Below are 21,964 nucleotides of genomic sequence, written 5' to 3'. Positions count from 1 at the left end.
TTCATTGCCAGGACTTTGTATGCATTAAGAGAAAGCAGTATATTCAATTTCATTACACTTAATTCTCTGGTGCGGCTTAAATTTAAGATCTAGCTTATCAAAATATCATGTCCACTAATCGATTTCAAGCTCTGCAGTCTGCAGATACATTACATTACAGGGTCCCTGTTCTACATGAGTTTAAATCTGTGTCCAATCAGCCAATTGCATTGTATATGTCAAAATTGCAAGTGTGTACCATTATGCCATAAACTAAATATCTCGTAGGAGAAAAATGTAGTTCATTAATTTGGAGGCCAATGGAATTATTTGTGTTCCCCCTAGAATTCGAATTAGGTTCAGCTACATTCTGTTGTTGATTTCTTCTCAGTTCATCGATGATCAGTTATGTATATTTATTAACAGCCTAGAATGGAGATCATCTGATCACTTGATTAGATTGAGTTACACACAGAGACTAGAGTTCAATTAGGAAGTTTCATATCTCTTATATTACTCGCGGGTCACATGATTCAGCTCTCACCAACATATGTAGTTAAACTCCCCCTCATTCGAGACCCCAACCCGAGTCCCTGAGTCCTCCCGCTGCCTGAGTTCTGATACTATGTTGAGTAACCCGCTCATCTAAAACCTTAAGGTGTCGGAGGAAGACCCAACCAGATCTATATTCTAACATCAGTATCTTCAGTCATTAAAATCCTCTCTATAAATTTACTTGAACGATCATTCATCTGATCAACTGATGACGACTTCTTACTAGGATTCATCAACTACGATTATGGTTGTGCAATGAAAGACCGTAAAGGAAATACAACTGATGAGCAGAAAGCAAGTTAAATATAGTTATATGCGTGCACATTTGTCCTATGAGCGGATAGATAGGTTTTGATTTTAACACCCAAGTTCTATTAAATACAAGAATGCTTGTTATCAAATCATTCAAACAAATATTACTGTGATTAGCAATTTAAGCTGATGATCAATGTATTCTCCTTTATCCTCTCTTGTCAAAAGACATTAGTACATGCTGAAATAGTGGTAATTGTCTTACCTGCATTGTCGACATTCCAATGGCTGAACATAGATATGCCCTTTTAATCAGATAATAGTATTGCTCATGACAAATGGGCATCAACTATCAACAAATATCAATCACACACAAGTAAATGGTGCATTAACAATCACTACCGATAAAAAGGTTTACCATTCAGAAGCTATGATGAAGCACATTATACCCTACACTTATCTTATAAAAGTGTTGGATAAACAACGGAAACTCTACCTGTCACACAACGGTAGCTTGTTTCTTGTAGTGTTAATCCTATGATATGTAGTTATATCTGGTTGGTTTTATAGTAAGTACACTTTATAGGGTCTCGCTTCAATGAGAACCAGCTTAATATGAGAATCTTGAAATAGTGGAGTTCAAACTGGCGATTAATTGATGAAGATTTGTATATGAATCTCATCCATGATTTGCACTAAATTCATAATTACTAATTCTCATGCTTCTCACTTTAGTGAAGTATAAATAGAGACAATTTGCATCAAATTTGTAGATAATTAGTAATAGCTGGCTTTATAATCTAAACTTTGTGAAAATGTTTTTCAAGGGTTCACAGACTAAGTGACACATATGCAAACAGATAAGCTGACTTTTTTGCAAATGCACAAATGCGCAGTAGAAATTATTCAATACTATGATACCAATCAATTACACTTTTACTTCACATGCCAAGCAAAACCTAGAGATAGTGTCTTTTCATCTTTCTCATAAGCTTTATCTTGTTGTCATAACATTATTTTGCAGCATGGAATTTATTCCACTCCTTTGTTTCCACAAAGTATATGCTTCTGGTAGAAAATGTAATAGATTTGCTGTCAATTTCAGCTTCAGATGCCAATCAAATTAATATGTGTGCATTCTCTGTTAAACATATGATCATTACAAATAAGATTCCAGAACAATATATGAACAAAGCTTCTTTAAACCCTATAGCATTCTTTCATTTTTTGAGGTGGAAGTCCGAGATTTTTAATTCATAATGAGAGCTTTAACATCAATTTTTTTATGATTATAACAATACCTTGCACCTCCTGGAGCATAACAATTGAGAGTTAATTCTGAAACTCACCTGACTATTCGTGCAGCTGCAACAGATTTTGGTCACCAGGAGATTTGAATGGCGCCAGAACTTCTTTGAACATTGAGGTTAATTCGCAATAATAATGTTTTAACAGTGCACACATATATTTCGTATTTTTGTAACTACTGGTTCCAATATAACTAAGGTAATTTGATCGTATTATACCTGATCATCAAAACCTGTCAATTAAAAAAGAAAGTTGATCAACACATACTGTAACAGTAAAAGTACCAATTTTCCTTACTAAATGCCTCAGAGTTTATATCAACACTTACAATGTGCTTATAATGCTACATTGATTTGTAACTAGTGATTGTAATAACCAGACCAGTACTTTTGAGCAGCTCAAATGGAACAGAAATTAACTTGGTGCATGCTGAATCAGTACATAATCGAATTTGGAAATCAGGAAATTACATATACTTCCTCAGATACCTGTGTGTGAGGATGAAAAGCCAATGATCATGAAGTTTGCTATGTTAATTAATCTGCACTAGATCTCAATGCATTATCTTTGTTATACCGCTATTCACTAGTCATAGCATGCATGTAAACTTTAACTGGATATAGATAAATCTTGCTAAGTTCATCAAGATTGAGATTTTGCTTGGCGAAAATTAATAAATCCCCTTTCATCGTATTTTTCATCATTACATGGAACATCAGGTAATGTAAATTAGTGAATACTAAAAACCAGAAGCATTTGAAGAAATTCTTTGGACACTATATAAATTAATGTTCAAAACTGTGGAATGAGGCCAAGGAAGCATGCATGCAGTATTGCAGTAGCCTTATGTTTATGTTTAGGTTGTGAAAACAATCTGCGATTAATACAAATAATCAAACAAGTGTGTGCGTGAGTAAACGAAATCAAACGGAGGAAGAAAAGATATAAACAGAAGAGAGATCCTCGAGTCCAGTTGAAACTGTCTCCTTAAAGCTATTTCGCCTCTCACCGTATGTGCGAGTCGATAGCCTCCCAGGATAAAACGAGGTAGCGGCGGCGTTACGGATAACGAGCACCTTCAGCGAGCTTGAACGGGCACGAAACTATCACCGAGAGAGAGAGATTTGTGTTTAGAGGCGAATATGTTTTTGGTGTGTCTAACTCTAACGCCTTAGAGGTGTTTATATAGGTGTAGATAGACTTGTGCGCTACTCTTTTCCATAATTAAATATCATTAATTATGGAATCGGTGTAATACTTGCAAACTACTCTATTCCATAAATAATCTGAAACAGAATCAGATTAAATATATCAAGACATACACCATATCAATTAATCTGAAACAAAATCAAATTAATTTATGCCATAATATTTGAGCCAAATTCTAATGGAAAATAATAATTTCCATTATTAAGAGAATATCATCATATCTCACACATCTTTTAGTCATAATGCTCAAAAATATGACTTACCAATATGAGACTTATACCCATATTTTCCAACAATCCCCCACATGGGTGAGATTGGTGATCTTAGTAGCACACACCAGACAGACAGACAGACAGACACGGAGTTTGACTTGGTGATAGTTTCTTCGATCAGATATAGCATACGATAGGTAGAGAATGCTCCTTGAACCTTCGCTCGAGTAAGCATACCGACTTTACTCGTAGACAGTAGACGTGCTTGTCCTTGAACTGTTCGACCGTTTATGTAAACGATGATATACTTATCACTATATCGTTTCTGACTCGTTCAGCTCTCATGAGTATGTCCATTTTGGCCATGGAACATCGTCCTGGTTCTGTAGAAGTTTCTAAAGAATTGTGCCTCACAATTCTCCTTTGAAGCGGCCCCACTTCTCTCCCACATAGGTGATCTTTATCTTATAGAGTAACCCGCGTTTACTCAACTGAATTCCATGCGTTCACTCCTGAGCTCCATGTATTCATCAAAGATCATTAAAGGCTCAAAGCTTAACCTCGTACCTTACGGGTCTCACTGTTTCCTCATCATAGGAACAGGCCAGGGGTTACCCCCACAGTGATTTGGTCATCATGATTTAGTTGTCCCATTGAACCAAGTTCTTGGGATCTCCAGTCAGCAATGGTTGGGTGTCCACCATGATGCCGTTAAGCAATAGGCTTAAGGCCCATCCCTCTCGATGATTTCTCAACCACTTCTCTTGATAACCCTTTGGTTAGTGGATCCGCGATATTATCCTTTGATGGTATATAGTCAATAGTGATAATTCCGGTTGAGATCAATTGTCTAATGGAACTGTGTCGTCGTCGTATATGACGAGACTTTCCATTATACATCGTGCTCTATGCTCTGCCAATAGCGGATTGACTATCACAGTGAATCCTTATTGCAGTTACAGGCTTTGGCCATCTTGGAATATCCTCCAAAAACTGACGTAGATATTCAGCCTCTTCGGCGCATTTATCTAGTGCCACAAACTCAGCTTCCATCGTGGAATGAGTTATCACCGTTTGTTTTGAGGATTTCCATGATATTGCCGCTCCAGCTAATGTAAACACATAGCCACTCGTAGACTTAAGTGCTTTCTTGCTAGATATCCAATTTGCGTCAGTATATCCTTCTAATACTGCTGGGTATCTGCCATAGTGCAGTCCATAGTCTCGAGTTCCCCTCAAGTACCTTAGTACCCTTATAATCGTTTTCCAGTGATCAGCTCCCGGATTACTCGTAAACCTACTCAACTTGCTAATTGAGTATGCAATGTCTGGTCTTGTACAACTCATGAGGTACATCAGACTACCAATTATCCTCGAGTATTCCAATTGGGAAACAACTACACCTTTGTTCTTGGATAGGTGCAAAGTCATATCCACAGGTGTCCTAGCTTTCTCAAAGTCATCCTTAAGAAACTTCTCAAGGATCTTGTCAACATAATGTGGTTGACTTAATGCGAGACCCTCTGATGTTCTAGAAATTTGAATTCCCAGAATTACATTTGCTAGTCCCATATCTTTCATGTCGAACCTTGATTTCAACACGTCCTTTGTAGATTTGATAACTTTATCATTGCTTCCAGCAATAAGTAGATCATCTACATATAGTGTCATCATGACATAGCCATTGTCATTCTCCTTGACATAGTTGTTCTCGTTATCCTTGTAATAGGCACAGCTATCACATTCATTGATTTTGAAACCATTGGCCAGCACGACCTCATCAAATTTTTCATGCCATTTCATAGGCGCTTGTTTCAAACCATACAATGATTTCACCAATCTACACACTTTCCTTTCTTGTCCTGGGACAACAAACCCTTCAGGTTATTCCATATAGATTTCTTCATTTATGTCTCCATTTAGGAAAGCTGTTTTCACATCCATTTGATGTACAGTTAGATTACGCATTGCAGCAATAGCAAACATCATCCTTATGGACGTTATTCTCGTTACAGGAGAATATGTATCAAAGTAATCAAGGCCTTTTTGTTGCTTGTATCCTTTAATTACAAGTCTGGCCTTATACTTATCAATAGTGCCATTAGTTTTCAACTTCTTCTTGAAAACCCACTTGCTACCTAATGGTTTGCAACCAGTTGGCAAGTCCACTAATTCCCAAGTATGATTTTGCATAATTGAATCAACTTCATTCTTGATGGCCTCTTTCCACATAGGCCCATCAGATGAGGTAACCGCCTTCTTATAAGTTTTTGGGTCACCTTCTTCGAGCAAATAGGTCATAAAATCAGATCCATAGGATTTCTCCGTTCGTTGTCTTTTGCTCCTTCTCACTACCCCCACATTTTTGTCTTCACTTTCGTCACTCTCATTATCGTCATCTACAGACTCATGAGATCGTTTAGACGTCGTAGGTTGTTGGTTTCCTGGATTACAGGAAAACATCGTCTCAAAAAATGAGGCATTCCTTGATTCCATAATGGTATTCTTTTGAATATCAGGAATCTTGGATTCATGAACAAGAAACCGATATGCAGCGCTGTATGGAGGATATCCGATGAAGACACAATCCACAGTCTTAGGACCTATCTTCACCTTCTTCGGTGTAGGGATCAGTACCTTTGCAAGGCACCCCCACACTTTCAGGTGTTGGTAACTTGGTTTCTTTTTCTTCCACATTTCATAAGGACTTACATCCTTATTCTTGCGCATCGTAATATTTAAAATATTATTTGCGCTTAAAATGGCTTCTCCCCACATCGATTGTGGGAGCCCAGAGCTTAACAACATCGCATTCATCATCTCTTTCAGAGTGCGATTCTTCCTTTCAGCCACACCATTTGACTGAGGGGAGTATGGTGCAGTGACCTCATGGATTATACCATGTTGTGAGCAGAATTCCCCAAACGGTTCAACATATTCACCTCCACGATCACTTCGTATCGTTTTGATTTTCTCAGTTTGTTGTGTCTCAACTTCTTCCTTATAGATTTTAAATTTATCTATAGCTTCGTCTTTGCTTTTCAACAAATATACATAACAGTATTTTGTACAATCATCAATGAATGTAATAAAATACTTGTTTCCTCCTCTTGTTGGAGCGAATTTTAAATCACATATGTCGTTATGTATTAGGTCTAGCACTTTGGTGTTCCTTTCCACACGTTTAAATGATGATCTCGTTAATTTTGCCTCAACACAAGTCTCACACTTATGTTTTGAATCGATAGTAAGTTTAGGTATGTATTCTTTTGCACTTAAACGTCGTAAAGTGTCATAATTTACATGTCCTAATCTAGCATGCCATAAATTAGGAGACTCAAGCAAGTAAGCAGAAGAATTCTTCATTTCATTATCGTCCTTAACGGACATTACATTGAGCTTAAAAAGCCCATCAGTTAAATAACCCTTGCCTACAAACATACCACTCTTAGACAAAATAACTTTATCTGACTCTATTACAATGCGAAAGCCATGCTTATTCAACAGAGAACCAGACACAAGGTTCTTGCGAATATCAGGCACATAAAGTACATTCTTCAAAGTCAGATTCTTCCCAGAGGTCATCTTCAGGATCACCGTGCCTTCACCCTCAATGATAGAAGTTGCTGAATTCCCCATATAGAGCTTCTCACCAGCATCGGAAGCTTTGAGGCTAGAGAAAACCGCCTTGTCTGAGCAAACATGCCTAGTAGCACCAGTATCAATCCACCATTCACGTGGATTAGAACCGACCAGGTTCACTTCAGAGACCGTAGCACAGAGGTCTATGTCACCCATCTCCTTGGAGATATTCTCTACCATGTTTGCTTCTTTCTTCTTGTTGGGATTCTTAGGCTTCTTGCAGTCAGAAGACCTATGACCAACTTTATCACAGTTGTAGCACTTCCCTTGAAATTTCGACTTCGAAATCCCTCCTTTGGGTGCCAGCTTTGCCCCTTTACCAGAATTAGCCTTCTTGGGCTTGGAGCTTTGAGCATGCTCCACCATGTTTGCCTTCTCAGTGGCAACGTTAACTTTCTTCTCGGACCCTCTGTTGTCTTCTTCAATACGAAGTCTAACAATAAGATCCTCCATAGACATCTCATTTCGCTTGTGCTTAAGGTAGTTCTTGAAATCTTTACATCCAGGTGGAAGCTTTTCAATAACAGCAGCAACTTGGAAAGACTCACTTATGACCATTCCCTCAGCATGAATGATCACCTGCAGTTCCTGCACCTGACTGACCACAGTCTTAGAGTCTGCCATCTTATAATCAAGAAAGCGGCCAACAATCCACTTCTTTGCCCCAGCGTCCTCGGTTTTATACTTATGGTCAAGTGACTCCCATAAGACCTTAGCTGTTGGCTTCGCGCTGTATACGTTATACAACGAGTCAGACAAACAATTTAACACATAGTTCCGACAGATGTAGTCAGAGTGCTTCCAAGCATCAGCAGCATACACAGTCTGCATGTTACTCTCAGCAGTGAGCAACGGTGGTTCTTCCTTAAGGAAGCGATCCATATGCAACGTGGTCAGATAAAAGTGCATCTTTTGTTGTCAACGTTTGAAGTTCGTTCCGTTGAACTTCTCAGGTTTTTCAGCATGTGCAGCAGGCACAGTTGGCATAACAGGTGCAGCAGGCACCACGGGTGGAATAGATGGTACGTGCGTCTGTATTATAGGTGTATGCACACCAGTAGGCACCGCAGGTATGATCGGAGGAGTGAATCCTGCCGATATCTGTCCAAGAGGAACACTAAACTGTCCAATGACAGTGTGTCCCACAGGCACATGTCCCGAAGGCACATGTCCAACAGGCGTTTGACCCCCATCAGATCGTACGATCCGTGCGTTAGGGTTAATCGGCTGCTGGTGAACCCCATCAGATCCAGTGATCTGTGCGTTGGGATCAGCCGTCATGTTCATCGAATCGTTCACAGTTTGGTTCTCCATCGATCTGTTACTCAACAAAACAAGCAGATACAGATGTATCAGTCACAGATGTATATAAAAAATAGCTTTAAGATTGTGAAAACAATCTGCGATTAATACAAATAATCAAACAAGTGTGTGCGTGAGTAAACGAAATCAAACGGAGGAAGAAAAGATATAAACAGAAGAGAGATCCTCGAGTCCAGTTGAAACTGTCTCCTTAAAGCTATTTCGCCTCTCACCGTATGTGCGAGTCGATAGCCTCCCAGGATAAAACGAGGTAGCGGCGGCGTTACGGATAACGAGCACCTTCAGCGAGCTTGAACGAGCACGAAACTATCACCGAGAGAGAGAGAGATTTGTGTTTAGAGGCGAATATGTTTTTGGTGTGTCTAACTCTAACGCCTTAGAGGTGTTTATATAGGTGTAGATAGACTTGTGCGCTACTCTTTTCCATAATTAAATATCATTAATTATGGAATCGGTGTAATACTTGCAAACTACTCTATTCCATAAATAATCTGAAACAGAATCAGATTAAATATATCAAGACATACACCATATCAATTAATCTGAAACAAAATCAAATTAATTTATGCCATAATATTTGAGCCAAATTCTAATGGAAAATAATAATTTCCATTATTAAGAGAATATCATCATATCTCACACATCTTTTAGTCATAATGCTCAAAAATATGACTTACCAATATGGGACTTATACCCATATTTTCCAACATAGGTTCTATATATTACTCGTTATAACAGTAAATAGCTGGGATTAAGATGATTAACATTGATCAAATTCCATTAGTTTGCATTCCAAGTCTCTACAGAATGAGATAGAACCTGTTGCATATCTATTTTCTCTCGGTAATGTAGGTAGAGCATTTGAACCTCGTTTGAGAGGTGTGTGTGAGCATTATGATAAAAACCATATTGCAGAAATTGAAATTCTCCTAAATAAGCGGCATGCTCCCTCCATCCGGTTAGAACTCTCAAGTCTCAACCCCTTTTACCAATCGAATGGAGGTATCCTTTAGGCCATTGTAATGTCATAGATAAAGAGGTACCAGAAAAAATTAAACGGTAAAAAGATGATCATTAGGTAGGAAAAAACATATGGTCATAACTCATAATACTTATTGAAGATTTCACGGTGATGACATGGAGGGATTGCGAAGAGGAGATCACAATTTGTTTATAGTAGCATATATGACCAATTTAGCTACTTTATGATATGTGATAAAAACTTGTTCTCATATAGCCGGCCAAAAGAAGAACTCGGTGACATTTAAAATACCCCTTACCTACATATATAGTCTTTCAGATATTGTTCCAATAGTTTTCAATTATACCGGAAGGGTGTGAATTGATGCTGCAAAAGCAATTTTAATAAATTTTATCAGAAAAATATTTGAAATTGTATTTCTGCAATTATATTTGTGTTAAAATTCGGATACCTTACAATGTAGTTGTGGAATTGTGATGGAAATTGAAGAAAGTGTAGGGATCCCAGTCGTTACTTACGAAGAATGAATTATCATTTGTAAGTTCTTCAGTATTAGTGTTGCCTTCAAAACTGTGTTGCTGCTGCTTGCTATAGTTTAATATGTCTTCCACCTCAAGAACTGGAGCTGGACTACTATTACTTATGTTGAAAAACTTGTTACTAGCTGCTGCAGATTTATCGCAATTTAGGGAAGGATGATCTGACCCAATACTCATTCCTTTTGAGCAATCATATAGTCTAGATTGATCATTATCAGTAAAACCACCAACAAGCTGGAGCTGTTTCTTTTTTCGTGTTCTCTCCCTTGCTCTTGCTCTTGCTTTTTCCCTTAATCCTCTTGTAGAAGGATGAATTCCACTTACTTTCGGAGCTCCTCTTGTTTTCTCTTTTGTCGTCACACGCTCTGGATCAAGCTCATCGATTGCAGAAGTAGATAGACAAGGACTAGGGCTCATTCCAGCGCGGTTTGTAGTTACTTCTTTGATGGCATTTTCAGATTTCTGGAGTAACCATGCCACAGTTTCGCTAGCTTTACCGTATCTCAGCATATCTTGTAAAGCGAAAAACTCCTTAGCAACATTTACAGAAAGTCTCATTCTTCTGCCTCTAGAGGAACCATTTGCTGTGATGATCTTGCTATGCCTATCTTTGTGGCACCTTCTCTTAACCCGGATCTGCTCGCGAAGTTTACTAGACCCTCCACACGATAATTTCTTCTGCTTAACATCAATCTTGCTCATGTTGGTATTACTAGCACCCTCATGAGTTACCATCATTTCTTGATCCATTTCTTGACCATTTCCTTTCTGGTGTAAAATGCCTTGAAAATCCTGGAAAAATACCGCCTCGTCGTAGAAATTGACAGGATTAGAAGGGAACACATTAAGCAATGAAGTAAAGGAAAAATCTTGATTAGTTGAGCTGGGGTTTGTATACATGTTATCAGAAAATAGAAACAAGCTTGTGTCTTGGATGCCATTAGAAGGATACATGATCAAGAAATCAAGATTGTGTTTGTGAATACAAGTGCAGCACTTCTTGAATAACTATTTGGTAGGATTAGAGCTGTGATTTATAATTAAAGACAGATTGTGAGATTGGTGGCCTGCTGCAAGAGGACCATAATGAACAACTTTTTAGTACTACAACTTTCCTAAATTTGAGCTGAACACTGATAGAAAGAACCAAAGGACTTGAAAAGATGCATTACTAGTCAGCACCAACCCAACCGTTGAATAACATAAGAATTTGCTCGGGCCTTCCCGTGACATTTTAAGATTTTAGATCAACCGGGACCGATGTGTATAACATGGTCACACCAATCTTAAGAAAACAAATATGTAAGTCCAATATATGAAATTTTTTGTGTGAGGAGAACTCTAAAAGAATGAATTATAAGCTTTGTTGAGACTAGCCAAAATTGGGGAACAAAAAGTATAGTACAGAAAAACACCTCAAATATTTAAGAATACGAATTTTTTTTAATGGAATGTAAATTAAAACATTATTACAGGCTAGCGGTACAATAAAAAAAATGACGATCTAAGTATATACTTATTTCTTGTTGATAGTCTTGTTGTACTTTCATTTGGATTCGATATTCGGTCACCCACGAGAATTACAAGAACAAATAGTCAAGATACTCAATAATGACGGTCCAAGTAAGTGTAGTTGTGTTAATTTAAATAGTTAGGTTTAATCACTAGTTGCGCCCTAGTTGTGCAGACTACTGTAAACTTGTGCTGATTTTATACTATTTGTGCACAGCTTGGATAGTGAAATTTGACTTCATTTTTTAGTTTTAAAGAACTTACTTGGCCTTCTTCTCGTCTTCTAGGGCATGCAGCAGACGCCTAGCCTACCGCCGGCGTTGTGAGCAACGTTCTAAATGTTCTGAGCAATCCAGGACTTGAAATGTTTTAGCTTAAGCAAGAGGTGCATGTCTAGGGAAAGTATATAATATTTTATATTTTTACGAAACCATTTTCATGTCGTCCAATTAATTTCGGATTGATTGAGATTAAGGAAATGTATAAATTAGTTTTAAATATGATTATAAAGAAGTAATAAGAAGCTTGTTACATAAATTAAATGAATTAAATATAAGATTCTGTTTAGGTCTTCTTCCATCACCTCAAATTTTAGATGGACCATTACATAAAATGGTATCAGTAGGGAGAGATTCGGGTTTGAGTCCCCCACCCTGTTTATTTAATTTAATATTTGTTGTTGGTATATTGATATTGGTTATATTTGTCATCGACAATCGTAGCGAAACGTATCGTACGATTGAATAGGAGTATTAAAGAGTATGAAATTATGTTCGGGTATTCCTCTTTCACCTTAAGTTTTCGAAACGACTGGTTACTTAATGTGTAGGTGCGAGAATAACACTATAAGAGTTCGTGGTGTAAAAGAAAGAAAAACCGTCCGTAAACTTGAAACTAGCGAGGGATTCCGCTTTAACAAAAATCTCGACAAGGGCGTGTGATTCCGTTTTAACAAAAATCTTGACTTGAGCGGGTAATTTTACTTTAACAAAAATCATAAAATAGACAATAATGATGACATCAGTGACAAATGAGATAAGGAAAAGATGACAAATACGAGGATGGAGATCTGATCAGAACGAGAAAACAGGTTCCAATGGTTGATTAAAACATAATATTATGAACGAGAAAACTGAATTAAGAGGGGATTAAAGCGGTCGATCTAGAATGAGAAAACTGATTCATCAAGTGGTTGACTGAAACAAACGATTTTGTTTTTTTTGGCAAACTCTCAATTTAAGTATCGTGAGTTGGAGGGGTGAGTGTTAAAATATATATATATATATATATATATATATATATATATATATATATATATATTAATATATTATAATAATAAAATATTTGAAGATGGCAAGAGATAATTAAAATATTATAAAATGATATGATTGATTTGATTTATTTGTGTTGTTATGATATATTGTACTTGCTGATTATGCTAAATTATCATGATTGCATTACTCTTAGAGCATATCTCATATCACTTTACTCACTTATTAGGGATGACAATTAGGTTAAATCGGATCGAGTATAACAGAATTTCTCAAAATCGAGTTTTTTTTGGAATCTCGAAATCTGAAACCGGAACTCGAACCTGTAATCTGAAAAATATGACGTAGACCCAGAGCACTAAAGGTAGATGAATTTAATTGTCCTCGCTAAACAAACATATTTTTAAATTTGACGTAGACCTGTTTTACCGAGTCTAATTTTATGACGTAAGTAGTAAGGAAGAGATAATAAATTAATAATATTGTACTTACTTTTATAACTTTTAAAAAGCGTCATTAAATTGATCAAATGATATGGGTCGAATTTGCTAGAGAAACATAAAATATAGGACACTTTATAATCAAATATTCGTTTAGAGAAAAAATGACAATTTTACCCCCATTTTGATACCAAAACCACTCCATAAATTGATCATAGATAGCCAAAAATACATTTCTAACTAGGGCTGAGCAAAACCGAACCGAAACCGAAAAACCGAACCGAACCGTGTTAATTCGGTTCGGTTCGGTCCTAATTTTTTCAGAAATTCGGTCTATTCGGTCCGGACCGAATAGACCGAAATAAAATTCGGTTCGGTTCGGTTCTTTTAACAAATATTTCGGTCCGGACCGAATAGACCGAATAGACCAAATAATAAAGGCTATATTTTCATATTATATACATTTTACATATATCTTAAAAATTATAATCATAATTTTTAATTTTTAATTATATTCATGAACTACTAGAACTCTACATAGCACAATACTTTAATTATATTTTAAATTTTATAATTTATGATTTAATTTTTAATGCAATTTTCTTTTCGAAAAATTTTCGGTCTATTCGGTCCAAAACCGGACCGAACCGAATTATTTCGGTCCGATTCGGTTCGGTTCGGTCCGGTCCATAATATAACTTCGGTCCGGTTCGGTCCAAGAAAAAATGACTATTCGGTTTTTCGGTCTATTCGGTTCGGTCCGGTTTTGGACCGAACCGACCGAATGCTCAGCCCTATTTCTAACAAGTCAATATCAAACTCGTATTACTTGACCCGGTTCTAATATGGCTAATAGTCTTGTTACCCACAATAAACATAAATACAAAAAATAACCATGAAAAAAATGTATATCAATTATTACCCTTTCAGAAAATACGTAACAATATTATCATAGTAGTTAGGAACCGTTATTTTTGGCCTTCACCTAACTATATCTTTAATTAAATACTCATTTTGATTATGAGAAATTATTAGTAAAAATTATTTGTGAATCTTGATTTTTAGGTCACGTGAATTTAAGAATAGTAGTTCTCAAACATAGCAATGAAAAAAATGTTAAAGGCTTTAATTTTTATTTTTACAATTATTTTAAATGATGTGTTACTAATTTGTTAGTGAAATATCTGTTATAAATATTATATATCGTCTTGCACGTATATAAGTACAAGGTCTGTTACTTTAATAAAATAATATTATGTTTCATTTTTTTTTGGTTTGATCCTTCAAAAAATAATCAACTTACAAATGTATGAGGTGAACATGCGATGATTGTCGTCACAAAATCTCATTTAACTACATATTTTAATTGTTGAAAATCGTGTTCAGTCAAAATTGCTATCGTTATATTTTTATTCATAATATTTGGACTATTCTTAGAAATTCAACATCATCAAAAGTCAAAACCCGACATGTCAAGCACAAATGGTGTTATGCAAGACATGTATGTATAATAATAAGACTAAATCACATTGACAACCCTGAGATTCAGTTGTATGATAATCTAAATCTGTATTATGTATTGTATTTCTTGAGTCTGTAAAAAGGTTAGAATATTAGGCTGGTGTATTTTTTTGTAAACAGTTTCAAGTATAAGAATAAACTCTGAAAGAAGATCAAGAAAATATCATGACTCCGATAAAAGAAGTAGAAATTTGGAGTTGAATAAATCTATTTTATGAAAAATGTTCTAAGTCAAGATATCGACAAGTCACAGATCAATTTATATAGAAAAGTCATTCGAGAACTCTAAAATGACTTATCGAGAAGTTCAAAATGACTTAAAGAGAAGTCTCGGAGATATCAACAAGTCAAATGAAGATGTGAAGATTTGAGATATCGACAAACCATTTATGCATGTAGAGAACTCAGAGATATCGACAAGTCAAATGAAGATGTGAAGATTGGAGATATCGACAAGTCAATTTTTCATTAGAGATATCAGAGATATCAGAGATATCGACAAGTCAAAATGCATATAGAAATCTCAGAAATATCGACAAGTCATTTCTACATGTAAAAATCTAAAGGCCTCGACAAGTCAATTATACTTATAGAGAACTCAAAGATCTCGATAAGTCATTATACTTATCAATATGTCACTTCTTTATAGAAAAAACTGGAGATCTCGACATGAAGCTCAAATACAGTAATACAGACAAGTTAAAGATTCAAGATTATCAATCAAGAAACGATCTATTCATTTAGATTGAAAAGTCTACAAAAGCAGTTTGAAGAGTGCAAGATCAATGGCTAAGATTAACTGACAAAGTATGATCACAGACCTACAAGATTTGTAAAGATTTACTGAGCCAAAAATATATAGAAAGAATTAGAGATAACTTAGAAAATGTTTAGTACATTTTATTGCATGCTCTGTAAACCATTGTTTTACTAATCTATAAAGTAAACATTGGTCTTTTGTTTTAGATGTAACAAAAAGGATCAAAATTTTCTTATACTCTCTCAGAGAAGAAGCCGAGTTCTGTTATTTTAAAAGAACCTAGAATTTGTAGTAAGACAAACTTAATTAATACAAAATTAAGTGAGTTTTGAAATATTGTGTTTGTTGTGCTTGTTATTTTCATTCTGCTAGCATAATATCCTTACAAATTGTAAACTGTTCATCATATCTAAACAAGTTTGAAAAAGGCTAAAAATCAAAAAAATACATCCACCCCCCCCCCCTCTGTGTTGTACTTAATATCTAACAAATGATATAAAGCTATATTGATTAAATTTACATGCCTAATAATACTTATTTACTTTTGTTTACGTTGCCTTAGTTGACGTCTCACCAAATATGACATCCCATTATTAAAATCATTGCCTAACCAATTATTATACTCCATAATCAAATCTATAATCGCGGAAACTCATGTAAGTAAGCCCATAAGATTAATACAAATATGTTTTCCTGCATTCCAGCAGTTAAACAAAACATCAGCGATCAAAGAGTCGATGTAATTTCTCTCAGAAATGTGAGAAAGTTCGTCGATAACTCTTTCTTAACCGGAAGTCCTGCCCATCCAATGAATATCACATAATACATTTCCGATGATATTTTGACGATACTTAAAATATGAATGCTTTAAACGGTGAACCACATGATCTCAAAATATATTGATGTGAGACAAGTATAAAAAATAATACACACCATCTGAAAATGAGGATAACATAAGTCTGAAACACAATATCATGTAGTAATTGTTAGGAATGTATGTGCATTAGTTTGATGATATGTTTAACAAAATACTTAAGTAGAAATTTAGTGTCTGTAGCCTCAACGGATAAGACCACTTTGGCTATCCGTTGATGGTGTAGCTTTACTTAGAAATAAGTCTAGTGTTGTAGCATATTTCAGTCTCTGTATTTAAAATGTAATTCTTGGAAGTTGAGAGAAACTATGAGTCATGTTGACTACTAGATGATATGCAGATAGGAAGGCCAATTGTAAATACTTCATGCCTTGTAATTTTGTATAAGTGAAGTGGTATCAACGGATGACTTAAAGACCTTCAACGGATAAGAAGCTAAGCTTCAACGGATGTCTCTGAAGCTTCAACGGATAAAGTCATCAACGGATAACATCCTTCAACGGATGAGTGCATCAACGGATGAAAGCTTCAACGGATAACATCCTTCAACGGATAAGTGCATCAACGGATGAAAGCTTCAACGGATGTTCTGATGATTAGCCGTTGATAAGGGGTAGTTGTACGTACAAACAGAGGCACATGGGTTGATAGAGACAACTGAGATGTGGTAGCCGAATTTCAGGAACAACAGAAAAAGCAGCCGTTCTTCTTTAGTACAAAGATGCAATAGTCAACAAAGTACTGGAGTGAACAGGAAAAGAAGCAAGTGAAGAACTTATTTTATTACTGTATTTTATATTGTTCTTAACTTGTACACTTGGTAATATATAAACCAAGTAGAAGCTAGTAATTAGATGTGAGATTTTCTAGAGCTGTTTAGAAAAATATTGAGAGAAAATTCATCTAGTTTGTACTAGGATGCAGCTGTGATCAACATTGTTTAATCACAGATTTTCTAAAATACCATCTCTGGTGGAACAACGAATCCACCAGAAAAGTTTTTAAGTTCTGTTGTGTTCTTTACATTTGTGCTTGAATTTATATCTGTCTGTATTAGCTTAAAGCAATTCACACACTTGTTCTTCTTGAACACACAACTTTCATAAACTGCTCAAAACTTGAAAAAGTTTTGAGATTTACATTCAACCCCCCCTTCTGTAAATCTCATTGTTAGTCCACTAGGAATAACAATTGGTATCAGAGCAGGCTCTTGACATACAAAGAGTTTAAAGATCTTGGAATCTAATAAAGATGAGTAAGAAGGATATTGGAGTAAAGATCCCAGTTCTTGACAAAGACAGTTATCACCATTGGAAGGTGAAAATGCACCTTCATCTACTCTCCCAAGATGAAGGTTATGTAAACTGCATTGAGAATGGTCCTCACATTCCCCACAAAGTAGCAACAGTTGCTACAGCCACAGTTGCTGTTGGTCAATCCATTCCAAAACCTAGAGCAGAATGGACAATGGAAGACACAGAAGAAGTCCACAAGGATAAGAAGGCTATGAACATTTTGTTTAATGGTCTTAACATGGATATGTTTGATAATGTGATAAATTGCACAACTGCCAAAGAGGTTTGGGACACAGTTCAACTACTATGTGAAGGTACAGAACAAGTGAAAGAAAACAAAATGCAGCTTCTCATTCAACAGTATGAATACTTTCATTTTGAAGAAAATGAATCTTTAAATGAAACATTCAATAGGTTCCAAAAGCTGTTGAATGGACTGAAGCTGTATGGAAGAGTGTACCAGGTGAAGGATTCAAATCTTAAATTTTTAAGATCCTTGCCAAAGGAATGGAAACCCATGACTGTCTCCTTAAGAAACTCTCAAGATTATAAGGACTTCACTCTTGAAAGATTGTATGGAATCTTGAAGACTTATGAACTAGAGCTGGAACAGGATGAGGTATTGGAGAAGGGGAGAAAGAAAGGAAGTTCAGTTGCATTGGTAGCTGAAGATGAGAGGAAATGCAGACAAGAAACTGCAAGATCTACATCAAACTCCAAAGATGGTATAAGAAATCAGGAATCAAGCAAGGGGAAGGAGCAAGTTGCTGAAAATGAAGACAACTCCAGCCAAGATGACTCAGATGGTATTGATGAGCATCTTGCATTTCTGTCCAGAAGATTTGCAAAGATGAAATTCAAGAAAAACACTAGAGCCACTAAACCTCACAAAAACACTGTGGACAAATCCAAGTTCAAGTGTTTCAATTGTGGTATAAGTGGACACTTTGCAGGTGAGTGCAGAAAGCCAACTTCTGAAAAGAAGAAATTTGAACAAGTAGATTACAAAAAGAAATATTTTGATCTGCTCAAGCAAAAGGAGAGGGCTTTCATTACTCAAGAAAAGGATTGGGCAGCTAATGGAGATGAAGAGGATGAAGATGTGGAGTATGTCAACCTTGCTCTCATGGCTGATTCTGAAGAAAATGAAGTTAGTTCATCAAGCAATCAGGTAATCACTACTGACTTAACACAGCTTACTAAAGAAGAGTGCAATGATGCTTTTAATGACATGTCTACTGAATTGTATCATTTGCGTGTGTCTCTTAAATCTCTTGCTAAAGAAAATAGTAGGATTAAAGAGAACAATCTGTTTTTAAGTAATAGAAATGCTTTGTTAGAAGATAAGATGATTGACCTAGAGAAAACTAAGTTGCATTGTATATCTGTTGAAAATGAACTAGCTGAATCTGTTAAGAAAGTAGAAATACTTTCCAATCAATTAGAGAAAGAGCAAGAGGTGATTAAAGCCTGGAAGACATCTAGGGATGTAAGTGCTCAAATTGCTAAGGTCCAAGGAATTGAATCATTCTGTGAAACTGCCTGGGATAAAAATAAAAAGAAACTGGAATTAATTGATGGGCTGTCAACGGATGTGGAATCAACGGATGATGAAAGTTATCCGTTGAAGGAAGAAAAGGAGCATCCGTTGAAGGTTCCTCAATCAAAATAGGCAGATGTTTCTAAAAGAGAGAATCTAAAGAAACTCAACAAAAAGTTTGGTTCAACTTCAAAGAACTTTGTCAAAGAAGAAGCAAGCACATCCAAAGATGTCAGTAAGGTGAATGTAGGGCACATGACCTTAGAACAGTTAAATAATAGGCTCAAAATGGTTGAGGATAAAAAGGAATCTAAAAGAAAATCCAACAGAAATGGGAAGGTAGGAGTTAATAAACACAACAATTACACACCTGATAGGTATGCTCCTAGAAAAAGCTGTGTGCATTGTAGTAGTGTTAATCATCTATCTGCTAATTGTAAATCCATTAAGAAGACTCCCATAACTGTACCCTCTTCTATGCCTAATATGTCTGCATCACCTCTGCATGCTAAGCCTGTTATGTCTCAACAAAATCCTTATGCACATTTTGTAAACATGCCATATTTTAACAATCCTTATCTTGCTGCATGTAGTATGCCTCAAATGCCATACAATATGCCCATGTGGAATAACATGTTTGCATAATCAATGCCTAATAATTTTACAAATGTGCTAAATGATTCTGTGACTAACCCTACACCTCAACCAACTACATCTAAGACCAAGGTTGACTCAAACTCACCTAAGTCTAAAGATGCAGGAGGAATGAAGTCTAGGAGAAAGGCTAACAAGAATGGACCCAAGGAAACTTGGGTACCAAAATCAAATTGATTGATTTTATGGTGTGCAGGGAAATGGAAGAAATCGATGGTACTTGGACAGTGGTTGTTCAAGACACATGACAGGAGATTTCTCCCTGCTCACAGAGTTCAAGGAGAGAGCTGGCCCTAGCATAACCTTTGGAGATGACAGCAAAGGGTTTACTATGGGATATGGCTTGATTTCAACAAGGAATGTCATCATTAATGAAGTTGCATTAGTTGATGGTCTCAAGCACAATTTACTGAGCATCAGTCAACTATGTGATAGAGGGAATACAGTTTCCTTCAATTCTGAAGCCTGTGTTGTCACTAGTAAGAAAGACAACAAAGTGGTTCTAACTGGAGTTAGAAAAGGAAATGTGTACATAGCTGACTTCAACTCTACAGATGCAGAATCCATTACTTGTCTCTTCAGCAAAGCAAGCGCAGTTGAAAGTTGGCTATGGCACAAGAAGCTATCCCACTTGAATTTCAAGACAATGAATGATCTAGTCAAAAAGGACTTAGTCAGAGGAATCCCTCTAATTGAATTCTCAAGGGATGGTTTGTGTGATGCTTGTCAGAAAGGCAAACAAAGGAAAGCATCATTCAAAAAGAAGCTTGAAACAACAATTGATGAACCATTACAGCTGCTACATATGGATTTGTTTGGACCAGTCAATGTATTGTCCATTGCAAGAAAAAGATATTGCTTAGTGATTGTAGATGATTTCTCAAAGTTCTCATGGGTCTATTTTCTTGGATCAAAGGATGAAGCAAGTGAAATCATTATCAATCACATCAGGCAAGTCAACAATCATCCTGACTTGAAGGTTAGAAATATCAGGAGTGACAATGGAACTGAGTTCAAGAATTTAACATTAAGGCTATTCTGTGAAGAAAATGGAATCATACATGAGTTCTCAGCTCCAAGAACACCTCAGCAAAATGGGGTTGTTGAAAGAAAGAACATATCTTTAATTGAAGCTGCCAGAACAATGCTTGAAGAATCAAAGTTACCAACATATTTCTGGGCTGAAGCTGTTAATTGTGCCTGCTTCACTCAGAATATTTCTTTGATCAATCAAGCTAAAGGCATGACTCCTTATCAGTTGTTCAAGAGAAGAAAACCAACTCTAAACTTTCTTCATGTCTTTGGATGTAAATGCTTTATACTGAGGAATCAATCTGACCATAAAGGGAAGTTTGATGCAAAGGCTGATCAAGGGATATTTGTTGGTTACTCAGCTGGAAAATCTTATAGGGTCTACAATCTAAGAACCAACATTGTTATGGAATCTGTGCATGTTGTGTTTGATGATAAAAAGATTGATGGACTAACAGATGAGGGACATAATGAGAGACTCAAATTTGACAACATTGAGATATATTGTGATGATAGTGAAGAGGAGACTGATGGAGATGACACTTCAAAAGGGATTCAAAACATGCCCTTGGATAATGCACAAAATAATGCAGTATCTGTTGACAGACACAGTGCATCATCCGTTGAAGTACAAAATGAAGCATCCGTTGATCATAGTTCATCAACGGATAATCGATTTACATCATCAGTTGATAGAACTCCAAGTTCCCTGCAAAGGACCAACAACTCAGGGGGAGTTTCAACTAGTCAACACTCTGTCTCACATCATGACAATACTGAGGCCACCTCATCTAGAGCACATCTTCCACCACAAAGGAAATGGACCAAGAATCATCCCTTTGAACTGATCATTGGTGATGCATCATCTAAAGTGCAAACAAGAAAAGCCACTCAAGATGAATGTCTGTATAGCAGTTTTCTGTCTCAGGAGGAACCTAAGAAAGTGGAAGAAGCTCTATTGGATCCAGATTGGATATTAGCTATGCAGGAAGAGCTGAACCAATTTGAGAGAAACCAAGTATGGAAGCTGGTACCCAAACCAAAGAACAAGAGTCCTATTAACA

The 21,964-nt window shown here is 36.2% G+C and overlaps 1 protein-coding gene across 6 annotated transcripts; it reads right to left on the bottom strand.

Moving 5' to 3' along the window:
- Window positions 1–1,629: 1,629 nt before the first annotated feature.
- On the bottom strand, window positions 1,630–11,181 carry LOC141672891 (uncharacterized). Of its 6 annotated transcripts, none has more exons than XR_012555728.1 (4): window positions 9,914–11,181; window positions 9,761–9,828; window positions 2,136–2,326; window positions 1,630–1,927 (listed from the first exon to the last, which is right to left on the bottom strand). XR_012555728.1 is itself a non-coding variant. In XM_074479585.1 (2 exons), exon 1 carries the CDS (start codon window positions 10,953–10,955, stop codon window positions 9,915–9,917), a length of 1,041 nt encoding a protein of 346 aa, XP_074335686.1. In that variant the 5' UTR covers window positions 10,956–11,181; the 3' UTR covers window positions 9,233–9,828; window position 9,914. The 6 variants fall into 6 exon arrangements, 3 of the variants coding, with proteins under 3 accessions (XP_074335686.1, XP_074335685.1, XP_074335687.1); XR_012555727.1 differs by having other exon boundaries at window positions 9,919–11,181; XR_012555729.1 differs by having other exon boundaries at window positions 9,981–11,181.
- Between the last annotated feature and the right edge of the window lie 10,783 nt (window positions 11,182–21,964).

Source organism: Apium graveolens, chromosome 7, assembly GCF_009905375.1.
Source record: "Apium graveolens cultivar Ventura chromosome 7, ASM990537v1, whole genome shotgun sequence".
NCBI lineage: Eukaryota > Viridiplantae > Streptophyta > Magnoliopsida > Apiales > Apiaceae > Apium > Apium graveolens.
This window is presented reverse-complemented; position numbering and strand designations above follow the sequence as displayed.